The sequence below is a fragment of the Urocitellus parryii genome, chromosome 1 (assembly GCF_045843805.1).
Source record: "Urocitellus parryii isolate mUroPar1 chromosome 1, mUroPar1.hap1, whole genome shotgun sequence".
Taxonomy (NCBI): domain Eukaryota; kingdom Metazoa; phylum Chordata; class Mammalia; order Rodentia; family Sciuridae; genus Urocitellus; species Urocitellus parryii.
Window position 1 is genome coordinate 176,157,654 of NC_135531.1, and position 15,142 is coordinate 176,172,795.

General features: G+C 32.5%; 1 protein-coding gene across 1 annotated transcript in view; it reads left to right on the forward strand.

The window, feature by feature from the left end:
* Positions 1-15,142, forward strand: part of Dpp10 (dipeptidyl peptidase like 10) — a 608,497-nt gene that overhangs the window by 295,079 nt on the left and 298,276 nt on the right. The window contains exon 4 of the mRNA XM_026397087.2: positions 1,563-1,657. Within this exon, the coding sequence (XP_026252872.2) occupies positions 1,563-1,657 (95 nt within the window). The remainder of the gene's footprint in view (positions 1-1,562; positions 1,658-15,142) is intronic.

The window sequence follows — 15,142 nt, forward strand, 5'->3', positions numbered from 1 at the left end:
TCTGTGACATCTTTAAATACTATGAATTGATACTGAGCTCTCAGTCTTTTGTAATGAAAATCTGAGTAAAGCACCATTTTTCTTTTTAGTATTGATCACTTTTCATCCTCTTAATTCTAGGTGTTACTATTTTTATTATTGAAATAATTAGAGAAAAGTCAGAAAAATATCTTTCTGCCAAATTGTCAGAACATATGTTCCTGCAGTTAATCTCTGTGCAGTGCATTACCTGTTTCCCAGGACACTGTTGAAAACTTCCAAATTTTGAGAGATTGTAATTTGTATAAATTCATTTAGTGTAAATAATATAAGCATCCTCCATTAAGTTTGCCTTTCTTGCAATAATACGGAGTTAGAGTGGTGCATGTAAAACCACTGAATTTGGTTAAACTGGAAAAGAGAATATCATTTTAAGAAAGGAGAAGAAAGTATTCAAGATTACTTTTATTTGCATATCTTCCCTTTAATTTTATGCACACACTTACCTTGTACACACATATGTATATGGATACTTGCATACAAATACATTTAAGTATATGTGCACAAATATAATCAACTATGTGTATATATATATTTATGTGTATTTTGTAGATATATACTTTTCTTATCATTATTATTATTATTATTATTATTTTTACTATTTTCTGGTAGTGTACTTTCTCATTGAGCTACAGTCCAGTCCTTCTTATTTTTTATTTTGAGAAATGATCTTGCTAAATTCCTGAGGGTAGCCTTGAATTTGAGATACTCCTGAGTCACATGTGCCACCATGCCTGGCCACAAATATGTTTTTTTAACTCCTAAGTGTCCTTTTATCCTATAAGTTTCTCTTCAAGTTGATTCTTTTGGTCTGAGGTATTCTTAACATGATTTAATTCATGATTTCATCTCAAATTTGATGAAATCTAACTCAGCAGATATAAATTAGCCATCCAAAAGCAATGCAGTCATTTAAAATGAGATCTTTCTCCTGACCTTGACAAAGTGTATTTGATGGTAAGGTAGCAGCCATAGAAATTTTGGTCTGTTATCATATAAAGCTCATAAAATACCAGAGGAAAATTCTCTAGCCCAGAGAGGAAGAGGTTAAGGAGGGATTGAGTGGTGGTAGAAGTGCCAGGAATGTGGTCAGGCTGCTTGAGGGTGCTTCAGTCTGACTTCTCTTAGCATTGTATGCAGTTACAGTACCAGGGAGCCCTTGTAAATTTGAGCACCTCACTCGTTGGTAAAGGCTTTGGAAACCAGAGACTCCTCACTGTCTCTCATCTCGGAATGGGCACCAGATTGCCCATATTTTAATTAATTTTCATTTTGTTAAATCATGAGACTGAGTGGCCTTCTCACTAACCCTGTGTTCATTGTGCAATAGACCATGTTGTTAAGCAGGCTTCCTCATCTTTCAGGAGAATTTATTCGAGCCAAGTACAGAAATCTGCTTGGGTTATTGAAGGCTAACAACGATTGTTCTAATGTGTCTGTTTATTATGCACATTTTCTCCCCTACAGTTATTGTATTACCTAGTCAATGTATTTGTCAATTGTTAATGTCTTTGTTGTTACAGATACAGATGTGGTGTATAAAAGCGAGAATGGACATGTCATTAAACTGAATATAGAAACAAATGCTACCACATTATTATTGGAAAACACAACTTTTGTAAGTAATGAATAATTAATTTCTTAATGCATTTCAGTATTGTTTAAATTGCTCTCTAGATGCATTTAACTTTCTATTCTTCACCTCCAGCACTTGCAATGCATTTCAGGTGGAAAGGTCAGGCTGGAATATCATTAGAATAAGGAAATCTATTGATATAAAATGCCCCTGTCACCATATGCTTCATTTTTCTCCTCATTTACCCTTTTTACTCAGCATGTACTCATAGGAATAATATTTGCTTAGAGTGAATACTTTTCTTTATATTTTCTAGATTGGCCATGCAAATGCTGAGATTTTAAAAAGAATGGTTAACCATGCCCAAGTAATTATTAACTTATTTTGTCCCCTTTACTTTTTGTTTTTCCTGACTACTTTGTAATTCTGTGGGTTCCTGGATCAGGCAGCAAGAAGGGTTTCTAAAGTTGACCTTTGGATAGAGTTGCTGTGTTTTTTTTTTTTTTTAATATTTACTTTTTAGATGTAGATGGACACAGCACAATGCCTTTATTTTTATGTGGTGCTGAGGATCAAAGGGTCCCGGGTTCCAGCCCATGCTAGGCAAATGCTCTACTGCTGAGCCACAATCCCAGCCCCAGTGTTGCTGTGTTTTAAGTTTAGAATTTAGGATTCTCTCAGGGGCCACTTTCACTCTCCTTAATCAGTACTTAGGTAACAATGCTCAAATGACTGAATGTATTTATTTTGTTCTCATAAAAGCATATATCCTTTGTCTTTCTGATAAATCTTATTCCCTTAAGGTTAAGAGACTTATCTACGATTACCAGTTGAGGATGTTATCATGAATGAACTATTGCAAATACTGCAAAATCTAATTACAAACAATGCTGAAAAATAAGCAGTTATTTATTCATTATTCTGGAATAATTATTTATTATTTAGCAGTTATTTATTCATTATTCTGGAATAAAATGGAATAAAATGTTATTCTGGAATAAAATACTGCCTATAAATGAGCTCATAAAATACAAATAAAAAACAGTGCAAGGCTAAAAAAAGCTTTTCCATAATAAAGGACAAAAATAAACATCACTGGCTACATTTAAACATGCATTCCCACTTGTATATTTGGGATAGAGATTTAATCTTTACATTTATCATAGGGTAGAGAAATGGAAGAGATGGACAAGGAAACTTCTCTTATTCAGTGCTTTCAAATATTAAGAAAAATTTGTAATGTAAATCATAAAGTATTTATATATACCTATTGGGCCAAATTTAACCAATCAACAGATGTATATTAACAATTAGGTCATTATTAGCTGAAATTAATCACATTTTTTATTAAACTAAGTTGATTTATAGGTGTTCAAGGACTAAGCATTGGGTATGCAACCCTTTTTAGTACTTGTGGGATACCAAAACTATATAAAGCAGATTGCTCACTTTTGTAGAGTATGGGTTACTTTGAGGAGATAATACTAACATTTAAGAAAAAAAAATGTAATACACAGCATACAGTGGTATCTAGTACACCTTCATTGGATGGTCTTCAATATTGCTAGAAATGAGAGCAGGAAATCATTAAGATATGCTGCCATCAAAACTTCCATGGGAAAATCAGACAGGAAGAAGAAAGTAAGAGTTGGTAGTGAGAGAGTATGTTAGTGATAGCCTTGGTAAAGTCAATGTGAATTCTTTTCCATAGAATTGGAGAACAATAATTAAATACATTTTCATTTTTTAATTCCTGTATCATTAGGTAACATTTTTAATGGAGATTCTAGGCCTCCAGTAGTCAAGCAGTCAAGCAGTGTAGAAACTCATCCATATTTGAATATTCTTTTATGTGGCTGGTCTTACTCACAACTCCTTACACAGTTAATGAGGTTTTTCCTCTGATCACTAATGATGTTTGTTTGTTTCTATTTAGCATTTATTCATAGCCTTTTTAGCCTCCATGACATCAAAAAAAGAAACAAAAGCAAAGCTTTCATGTTATTATTCCATTATCCAAATGCTTTTGTTGGTGCTACCTACCACCCCCATCCTATCTCATTATAGTTTCCTTTATGTGCTAATTAATGCTCTTTTATCTTTATGGTTATGTGTTGAATCTTCTAAAAATTATTTCCAGGTCTATTTCTATTCTCCTCTGTGTTGCCTATGACTCTTAATTACCATATTCACATTTAGCAAATATTCTCATTTACTGATATCCTAAGATTCATAAGCTCCCTAAAGACATTTATGTCACAATGCAGATAATTAAGCCATTTATAAGTCATAGGAATGTCAGCAAGTAGTTCAGGGATTGGAGTCAGAAGGGTTAGGGGAGTGAAGGGTGATATATTTTCCACCAGCTAACCCAAATGAGAGATCAAAAATACAAATTACCCTGATTCTAAATTATTTCAGGCAAATATGTTTAATCACTTTATACCAACTCCAACTCCAAGTTATATTGTTACGTACAATTGTGTTTTTAAAGTTCATTTGAGGCTAATGTCTGCATTTACTCTTTCTCCTAAGCTATCTGTTGAAAAGAAATCTATTATCAGAAGATAAATGTTTATTCATATTGCAGATCTTTCTTCTATTATCAATATTTTAATTGCTATCATGCTTAATTGGATTAGATTGCTATAAAATTTTAGAATAAAAGTATATCAAGTCAATTGAGAAGCATTATTGATAAACATGATAACAGAATAGCTTAATGTTTAATATGACATATATACAAAAACATAACTGCCCATTTATTTTAAAACAATATAATCTGATATCACATTGTCATTTCCCAACTAAAACACATTTTTAACATGATTAATGGATACATTCGGCCATGTAATTATGGTTAACAGACTCTATGGGTAGGGATACTATTAGGTATAACTGTCTAAAATGAAATAAAAATAAGTAATTTTTAGGAATTAATGATATTTAAGGCATTCTTTTGGATTGAAGCTAGGCAAATTTCTAATGAAGGAGGGAATTGAAAAGCATATAACTCTTTGACTTGAAGAATGGGAAAGAAGTGATTTAGCTCCCAAACCATTCTTAATAATTTTAAAGTGTTTGGAAATGTTATCTCTTAAAGCCAGAACTATTTCAGACAAAAGCACATGCATGATGTCATAATGAGGAAAAATGTTTTATACGTATTAGCTGTATTCCTTCTGCAATCAATAATTTGAATATCACCAGAGGTCTTGGCAAAAACCACCAGCAGTCATAAATGGTTCTATAAAATCGATTTTTGAAATTAGAAATGGGTAGGAAAAATATGCCTAAGCCTCATGTACTTAAATATTAACATTAATTTTTTTAAACCTCATTCACTAATACGGAAAACAACAATTGACTCTAATCTCGAATCTCAGAAAATTTGTGTTAAAATACATTCTTTAAAAAAAATAGCCTAAAACAGAGTCAAGAAATTCATATATGGCAGCAGAGTGACTCCAAAGGAAATTTTCACTATCACATTTTATTGAACTCTCTATAAGCCATTATAAGATATGAACTTCCAGTAGAACCAAGGAATATGATTTGATTTCTCACATATTGATAGCATCAGGTATTTTGCATGCCATCCTGGTTTGGGTTCATCTGCCCTTTCATTTGCTGTGCCATTATGTATGTGGGACTGAGAGACACAACTCTTTATACCACCATGACATGGGAAACATCATTTGATTTGGGTCTCAGGAAATAGTTGCTTTTTAGGGGAAGGTAAGACACACAGCAACATAAACACAGTATTGCTATATAAAAGAACTCAAAATTTAAAAGTTGAGATGAATAAAGGTAATCTTTTAAAATTTGAGATGAAGAAAGGTTATCAAAAAATTCTGATTAGCATGTGACCTCACATGCTATGATCATAGAAACTTTGTTGTTTTTTACAGTGTCTGTCCCTAGCCTATATGTGTGTTCCCCAGTATCGAATAAGGTCAGTAGTGAAACTCACACTGACTATACTCATGAGTGTCATTGTGTTCTTAACAGTACAGTTTATTTATTTGTTTTTCTTAGGCCAGTGATTCTCAACAGGGAATAGTTTTGTCCCTATGAGATATTTTTCAGTTCTGCAGGTAGTTTTGATTGTCCTGACTGATGGCAAAAGATTTGCTAAGAGAGCCTAAGAAGTAGAGTTCAGGGAGAAGCATCCTACAATGCACAGGACAGCATCTCACAACACACACTGTCCACCCAAGAATGTTGGCACCTTCAAGGTTGAAAAACCATGTTGTAGACAGAGATAGAAAGGGAACCATATACTGATCAGAAGGTAATTTTTTTGAGGTTAAATTAAATGGGTAAATTGTATGGAAGATCTTAAGTTCTGGTTTTCAGTATCATTAGCTTCAGGTAATGTTTCTTCTTTGCAAGGATTGCCCTGTGAGGAGAATTAGTATATGTTAGTAGGGGTCATTTGGCTTTAGTTTCCTGTTCTTCACATGTTTTCAAGGTCTAGGCTAAAAGGGTAACTCCAGTTTTCTTACAATTCTCCTAGGATAAACCTAATTGAAATATTTTGTTTAAATAAGATAATACCTCTCATTTGATTGTTGCCATCTCTTTTGAACAGGAAGTGGTTGTTCCATTTAACCTGATGGCCAAGGACTCTAGCCAGCATAATTGCTTTAATGGGTGTGCTATGTTGATAAATAGTTGAATTTCAATGTCTTTGAATTGAGCATAGCTCTCTCCACTGTAGTTACCATCCTTTATTGTAGGAAACCTTCATAGTTCTTTTATTTTTATTATTTACTTTGAAATACTTAAATACATTTATATCTACATTTTTCATTTTGAAATTATTTTATATATATTTAGATTTTCTAAATTTTAATCATCAAATAGGGATCAAAATTCATCATAACACCTATGTATATCAGGGAAACAAATGGAGTGATGTATTTTTCAGCAAAGATTTTTTAAAAATATATTTAGGAAAGAAAACATCAAATGTATTCTAAATATTTGGCTCATTCATAATTTTCTATAAGTTACAAATGTCTAAAATAAATTCCAGCATAGTTTTGAAAGTAATGGTCATGAAAACAGGAGAATTAGCAAGAGAAGTTCTAATCTTCACACTGGAGGTCTATTTAGGCACAAATTTAATTTTAAATATAAGAGGCCATACTCATTGTGTCCATGTATTTTCAAGTATGGCACAATTAGCCTGTACTCCATACTATTATTCATATAGGTGAAAATGGGACCAAAGCAAAAAAATTGACATTGCACCTTAAGTGACCATTGTGAATGATCTAAAAACTAGATTCTACTACCACATGCATTGATGAGGACTAAATGTCTCAGATGGTAAAACCACTTTTATTCTCAATGATGCTGATCGTTACTAATAAGTCCACATCTATAGCCATATTTAATTATTTTGAATATTTTTGAATAAGTTATCCTTGATTGAAACCAAAACTATCAATATATTTAAAATTCTTCTTTGGTTAGAAATAAAGCACTGATATAAATACCCCTTTCTGCTGGGCACTGTGGGGAACACCTGTAACTCCAGCAGCTCAGGAGGCTCAGGCAGGAGGATCTCGAGTTTAAAGCCAGCCTCAGCAAAAGCAAGATGATAAGCAACTCAGTGAGACTCTGTCTCTAAAGATAATACAAAAGAGGGTTGGGGATGTGGCTCAGTCCTCAAGTATCCCTGAGTTCAAGCTCTGGTACCAACAAAATAAAAATAAAATAAAATAAATATCACTTTTTTAAAATTACTAGCCATCACTTAAAATTTAACTGTTTGCATAAGAACTTGGTTATATTTTCTCCAATATGCCCTCCTAGATATGTAATCAAATGACTACAATTCCAGTATTTATTTTTTTTTGGAACATTCTCATTTAATTATTTCAGAGCTAGAGGTGTACATAGTCAGAAAAAAATGCTAGAAGATAAAAGGCCAGATTTATTGCAATTATAATAATTACAATTGTTTTGGAATTTGGCTTCCTGAGAGGTCAGCACTCTGACATGGGTTCAGAGCAATCAGTCTATTTTGAGAAGTTCAAGGGTATAGTTACATGCCCTTGAACGTCTGATGAATAGTTCTGCTTTTCATTTTCTTTCTGAATAATTTCATATATGGTTAATTCTCAGTCATGAAGAACTAATTAGAAAAAATTTTAAATGTGTAGAATACAATGTTTCTGTTAGGCAGGAAGAATAAGTTTTTGAAATCTGGTGCAGAACAGGGTGACCATGTTTAAAAATAATGTATATATCAAAATTAATCAAAATAAACTTTGAATGTCTCACTACTAAAAATAATGAATGTATAAGGTGATGGATATGTTAATTAGTTTAATTTCATAATTCTGTGTTTATGTATGAATGTAACATTGAATCCTTAAGTGTGTATAATTGTGATTCATCCATTAAAGTTATGTTTCTACAAATGGAATTTTCAAAAGAGATTTAAGTATTTATTAATTGAACTTTATATTTTACCCAAAACTAGTAACATAGAAAACATTATATAATGCATAGGAAAGAGAAAAAGACATGCGACATACATGTGGTTTAAATGGTTTCAATATTCTTAATTTGGCTTACATGGCCACATTTTTAAACATCTTAGTGACTACCTATGTCATCATTATTCTTTCTGTCAAAATATTTTCAATTCTTATGGATATATTGTCTATGCAAACAAATTCAAATGACCTTAGTTAAATTTGTTGTTGTTATTGTTTAGTTGCTGTTTCATTGTGCTGAGATTAAACCTAGAACACAAGCATGCTGGGCAATTGCTTTACCTTTGAACTACACCACAGCTCTTTTTATTTTTGAGACCAGGTCTCACTGAGTTGCACAGGCTGGCCTTAAACTTGTGATCCTCCTTCCGCAGCCTCCCAGGTTCTTTCCCTTTATAAATTTGACTGAAATAATCCAGTTTTCTTTTGAGGTTTTTCCTATTCTTAAAAACCTGTGTAGATTGTTCTACCACTTCACGTTTATAATGTTTCTGCCTTCTTGTTGTAATGGCTCATTATTTATTTGGTTAATCCATTTGCTAACTGCTCATGGGACCCCCTACCACTTATCATATAATATTTCAGGGTCTGGGAATACAGTGGTGAATGAGAGCAGTTAGTGAGACCAATGGTAAACAAATAGTCAAGTAAAAATAGAACAAAATGTCTGCTAGTATGAAGTCCTTGGACAAAAATAACAAACTGTGAGGGCAAGAGAATGACTAGGCATTAGGAAAGATGCAGGGTGGAAGAAGCAACATTTCAAGGTCAGATTGAGGAGGTTTTAGGTTGCAAGAGCAATAACCCAGAGTGGGAGCCTAGAGTGGGAACAAGATAAATTTATCCCAAGAATAGAAAATATGTAACTGCTAGGGCATGTGGTGCATGGTACAAGATGAACCCTGTGGGATAACAGGGGAATGATTATGCTGAGTTTAGTAGGTCAAGGATTTCTCTCATCAGTAAGCGCAGGTTGAAGAAGGACAGTGGCAATGTCTGAACATATTTGAAAATATTATATTAGGTCTGTATTCCAAGGATATTAAAGTAAGAACTAAGATCTCTTTTAAGATTCCTACAATTGTACAGATAAAAGAAGATGTGGACCTTGAACAATAATGGTACTAATGGAGAAAGTCAAAAGTAGGTAGATCAAGGATTTCTTTGATGATAATTTGGACAGGTCTTTGTTGACTAATTGTTTTGAACCCATTGGAAATAGAGGTACAAATATTGTCTCCTGGGTTTTGAAATGTCATTAAGGAAGTAATTCTCTTATTAAGAGATTTCAAAGTATTTGTGTGTGTGTGTATGTGTGTGTGTGTTTGTGTGTGTACACACATGCATGTGTATGTGTTGCTGGGTTTCAAACTCTGAGCCTCATGCATACTAGGCCAATAGTCTATCATTGAGGCACATCTCCACCCCTAAGAGATTCCAACTAATTTTGATAATAGAATCCATTCAGTATTGTTATCTATACATCTTTGGACATTCTCTGTATGTAACAGTACTATAGATGGATTTTTAAAGGTTTTCTTGCAAAAGAATGGAAATGAAATGAATAATCTTTATAGAACATTGAAGTGTTGCCCATCATCCCCTGAAGGTTAAAAAATTTGCTTTTTTACTTATGATTGGTTGAGTCATTTAATAATTTTTATGTGCCTGTTTTATCCCACCTACTGCAATAGCTACTAAAGATATCAGAGTGGGAAAAAAAAAAAAAAGAAAGGTCCTCGGCTATAATGACCTTGTGGTCTACTGAGACAGTTGTACACTAATTAAACAATTAGATATGTAAACTTTCACAATCTTATATATGTAATTAAATTGAAGATAGGTATATATGACAGTATCAATGTACCATGCTAGAATTTCTAGTATATTGGCATCATCTAGTTTGAAGAAGTTACAGAAAGCTTCACTTGCAAAGGTGAGTGAAGAGAATTTGACTAGACAAGGATAAAGCTTGGGTGTACCAGGAACTGGTAACTAAATTATAAATGTCCTCGAGAGGATAAATAAAGGTCATTATTGCTAGATTACCTGGGCTTGATATCATTAAAAAATTGACTTAAAATGTAGCAATGGAGATTAAGACAAGTGAAAAGATTTGAAAGAACGAAGTAACATAAAGGGAGATTAGCAAATAGTGAGATTGGCAGCAGTTGCAGGTGGAGTTTAGAAGGGAGTCATCAAGGATATTCCCTGAGAACTCTGTTCCATTCTAATGGAGAGAGGAGTTAACCACTGAGATGGGGAATTCTCAGTTGGAATTAGGACCAGGTGTAAAGAAATGATTGGATGAAAATTTCAGTTAAACCTATAGTGAGGGTAAAGTGGAAACATTTATCAAACAGTATCTCCAATTCAAAAATAAAAATTAAAACAAAAATAAGTCAGAAAGCTAGCACAATCAGTGACATTATTATTGATTTCAAAATACAGAAACATGTAAGTTTATTTAAAGAGAAATTTAATTGCCTTGGGTTATCCATCTGATTATCTGTGGTAATTCCATTTTATGTAGGGGATAAGTTCCAGCATTCCCCAACAGACAACCGAAACCACAGATAGCACCAGACCTTGGACCTTTTGGTGTAACAAGGTACCTCAAATAGGACACATATTCTTTTCATGTCTTTCACCTGCTAATGATACTTTTCCATCTTAATTTAGCTCTTATCATGCACTGTGGCCATAATTTTGCAGCTTGAGGTGTGACAGCAACTCTAGTAGGAATTTCCTTTTCTTTCTTCACAATTTCCTGAATAGAAGATAAATTCTTTCTATAGATCTTAGCAAGCTTGTGATTTTTTTTTTCTTATTAAGTTGAGAACTTTCACCTTCTCATGTAAAAACATTTCACAGCTTCTTGTTGGCATATTAGATTGTCAGCTTCACCATTCCAGAGTGATTTTATCTTTATGTACATCTGTATATATTATGTTATAAGCAGCAAAAGGATTGAAAAAATAATCAGAAAATTTTCTACAAAGAAAAGCCCTAGGGTTGGGGTTGTAGCTCAGAGGTAGAGCACTCGCCTCTCATGTGCAAGACCCTGGGTTCGATCCTCAGCACCACATAAAAATAAATGAATAAAGATATTGTGTCTAACTACAACTAAAAACCTGGGAGGCTGTGGAAGGAGGATCACAAGTTTAAGGCCAGCCTGTGCAACTCAGTGAGACCTGGTCTCAAAAATAAAAAGAGCTGTGGTGTAGTTCAAAGGTAAAGCAATTGCCCAGCATGCTTGTGTTCTAGATTTAAAAAAAAAAAAAAAAAGAAGAAGATCAACATTTCTTTGGATATAAATGCAAAAAATTCTGAAAAAAATACCAACACAGAATCTGGGAATATATTAAAAGGATTATACACTTAATCATAATGTAAATGCACTTTCCTAGGGAACAAAGTATTCATTTATAAAAGTTCTAAATAAATAAGAGCAATCTTTTGCATGAAGTTGCTATTTGAATAACATATACTATAATTCTGAGGGCAAGTATATTTTCAATCTCCTTCATCGACATTTTTAAAACAAGAAAATAAAAAAACTTATATAAATAATATTTAGCATTACTAGATATGAGAGTTACTAGCCACATGTGGCTATTTAAATTTATTTTTATTTAAAACTATATAAAATTGAAAATCCAATTTTTCAGTCTTATCAGCTACATTTTAAGGACCCAGGAGGCTAAATGGAACAGTGAGTACCCAACTGGACAGTATAGTCACACAGTACTTTTATCCTTACAGAAAGTTCTGGTAAGAGAACTGCTTAGATATACACAAAATGAAAACAAAATTTACCCCTCATTATTCAGTACCCCTTTTCTGAAAGTAGTCATGTAAAAATTTGTACCTGTTAAAACGATTCTCTAGAAATTTGTCTGTGTATGTTTTCATATATATGTACATAAACAAATAGAATTATAAAATATACACACTCATGTGGATATGAATGTGTTTGTATATGAGTGTATGCATGTACATTTAACTTCAAAAATATGGATTGCTTGTATTTTTTATCTACTTGGTAATGTACTTCAAAATCTTTTTATTAAAACCCTTATGTTTTTCTCTAATATTTAATGATTATGTAAAATTACCTTGCCATTACTTCTTAAATTATTTATTTAATTATTTCCTTATTATGCACATGCTTCAAGAAAGAAAAAGAAAACCTTAATAACTATTTTTTAAATGCTTTTGTTGGCTAAGTTTGTAACTGTACTATTGTTAAGTGAAAGGAAAGGTCAATTTGCAACTTAATAGATAATATCAAATTATCTTAAATACACCCATCAGTCGAATATAGTATTATCTATTACATTACAAAGTATTGTCAAACATTTTAATGATTATCCACCTGCCTGAGGAAAAAATGTTATTTCATTGTTACCCTGGTTTGCAATTACTTAATTATGGGTGATATTGAGTACCATCTTTTCTATGTGCATTGGTAATTGTTTTGTTTTTCTTTTTTTCTGTCAGTTCTTCTTTGTAAGCCTTTCACATTGGAGTTCGAAAAGCATATTTATGTGCAGCAAAATTTCTTTCTTTAGACAATTTACATAGCCTGGAACTCATTGAATCCCTAAATCACTAGCATTTCGAAAGTCTAGTGAAAGGATTTTTTGTATTTCAATTATCTTAGTAGACTTATAACTGTAATTAGTCGTTCTGAAAAAAGTGAATAAATGGAAGAAGAAACAATGGGAAGAGTTGTGAATAAATATCTGTAATGAATTCATTCAACTACCTATTTCCTGAAAGTTCATCTGCACCATAAATCCCAGAAATTTAACTCTTAAATGTTGCCGCAGTTTTCCAGATGAACTAAAGTTAATAATTATCACATTAAAAAAGGATGTAGAGTATGTTCTTCTATCCTGAGGGTTAATCTAGTCACTATCTGAATACTTTAAAACATGTAGAATAGAGATTGATCGTATCATTTATATATTTCATAAAAAAGATCAAAGCTATTAAGGAACATTTCTGAGAAAGTAGAAAATATGAGAAATGACTTTTGGATTTGGGCCAGTAAAATGAAAATTAATAAATGCCAACTGAATTTAGCTTGACTCATCAGCATGGGTGAAAGTCCATCATGTTGGCAATTGTGACAGTGAGATGAGGAAAGAGAACCCTGTTCTTGATACCAAGCTGGGGATTTGGGTTCAAGATGTTGAGTCTGAAGGTATCTACAGATACTTTCTCATTGTCTTTCAACTGGATTGGGCTTTATTTTTATATAGTCTCTAATTCTTTCCCCAACTAAGAAGAAATTGCTGTGTCAGAGGAAAGTAAATATAAAATTACACTTTTCCATTATCATTGTTCTTTTTTTTTTACAGAAATTAGTTTTGATCTTTAGTTTTTAACTATATATTAGTAAATGAGCAGAATGCTAACAATTTATTATTGCAAATCTTGAGCACTTGGAGTGATATTCCACCTGTTATCATACTCAAGAAATATTAATGTTCAAAGCTAAAAATCTGAGTGTTGTTATTCCTTGATTTTCAAATAAATTGCATATTCTGTATATTCTTCTTAACTGTTATAGCCTTAATTTTTGTTTTTTTGTATGTTCTAATTTTATGTTGAGTTAAAATACAAGGTAAATGAGGACAAAAAGTGTTAGAAAAAATGTCACATAATTAATATAAAAACCTCCAAATCAATTGGAAAATGAACAAAAGGTATTCATGGACTTTTCACAAAAGAAACATGTTGATAAAACAAATTAAAAGATGGGTCAACATAATTTATAAGGAAAATATTAATCAAAAGGGATAATTTTCTTCACCCTTCCTATTGTCAAAGCTTAACTCTGATATTATCCAGTATTACAAAGAATGTAGAATAATGGAGCTTCTTAGACACTAATGGGAGAAGAGTTTGTGTTTGTCATTGGTTGACATAGAACTTTTATGTGCCTTAAAACCCACCATACTCTCCTTACATTCATACCATAAGATGACAATTGCACTTCAGGAAACAACAGAGAGGTTTAATTCAGTCACAATTGCACACAGCTGCTGATGTCCTCAGCCGTGCTTCACAGCTACCAATGTTCCTTTGTGAGATAAAGGACCTTTATCTCACAAATGAGATGGATATTGTCACCCTGAGTACAAGTATGAAGACACAAATGGTGTGAGCATACAACCAGAGATATGAAAAATTGTGTTCTATATGTGTAATATGAGTTGTAATACATTCTGCTGTCATATATAACAAATTAGAACAAAACATAAATAAATTAATTTTTTAAAAAGCACAATTTAGTGAAAACACAACTTTTAAACTAATTTGACTATTCAAATTATTTTTATATCTTTGGGTCTCAGGTGAATATCTAAAGCAATTTACTTTGCCACAGGTTTGTTTATATGACATATAATTTAGTCTTAATTAGTTATGAACCCTTCCTTCCTTCCTTCCTTCCTTCCTTTTTTCCTCCCTCCCTCCCTCCTCCTCACCCCTCTTTTTTCTTAAGGTTTCTCCTTCTCACCCCTCTTTTTCCCCTAAGGTTATGGAACCTAGGGCTACACATGGGCTTAGGAAAGTGCTGTACCACTGATCTACATCCCCAGACCTTTTTCTTTTTTATTTCAAGGCAGGGTCTTACTAACTTGCTGAGGCTGAGATCACAGGAATGTGTCACCACATCCTGTGGTTATAAACTTTTAAAGGAGATATCAGGAAGTCCTTGATCATCTAATACCTACCTTATACCTCAATATTATTACTGGTCCCTATGTATTAGCATTTAGTTGTTGTTTACTTATTTTCATAACTATAGGATATTCTTTTTATGTGATGTTTATGAATATGTGATTTATCATTCTGAGATAGCAGTTTATCTTTGTCTTATTTCATATTCAAATTTAAGAGATAATCCTGTATTTTTTATTTGCTGAATCTTTCATGAATTATTGTGTTGGGAGAGAAAGTTAAGGTTAATTCAATATGAGACAATAAATGGAAA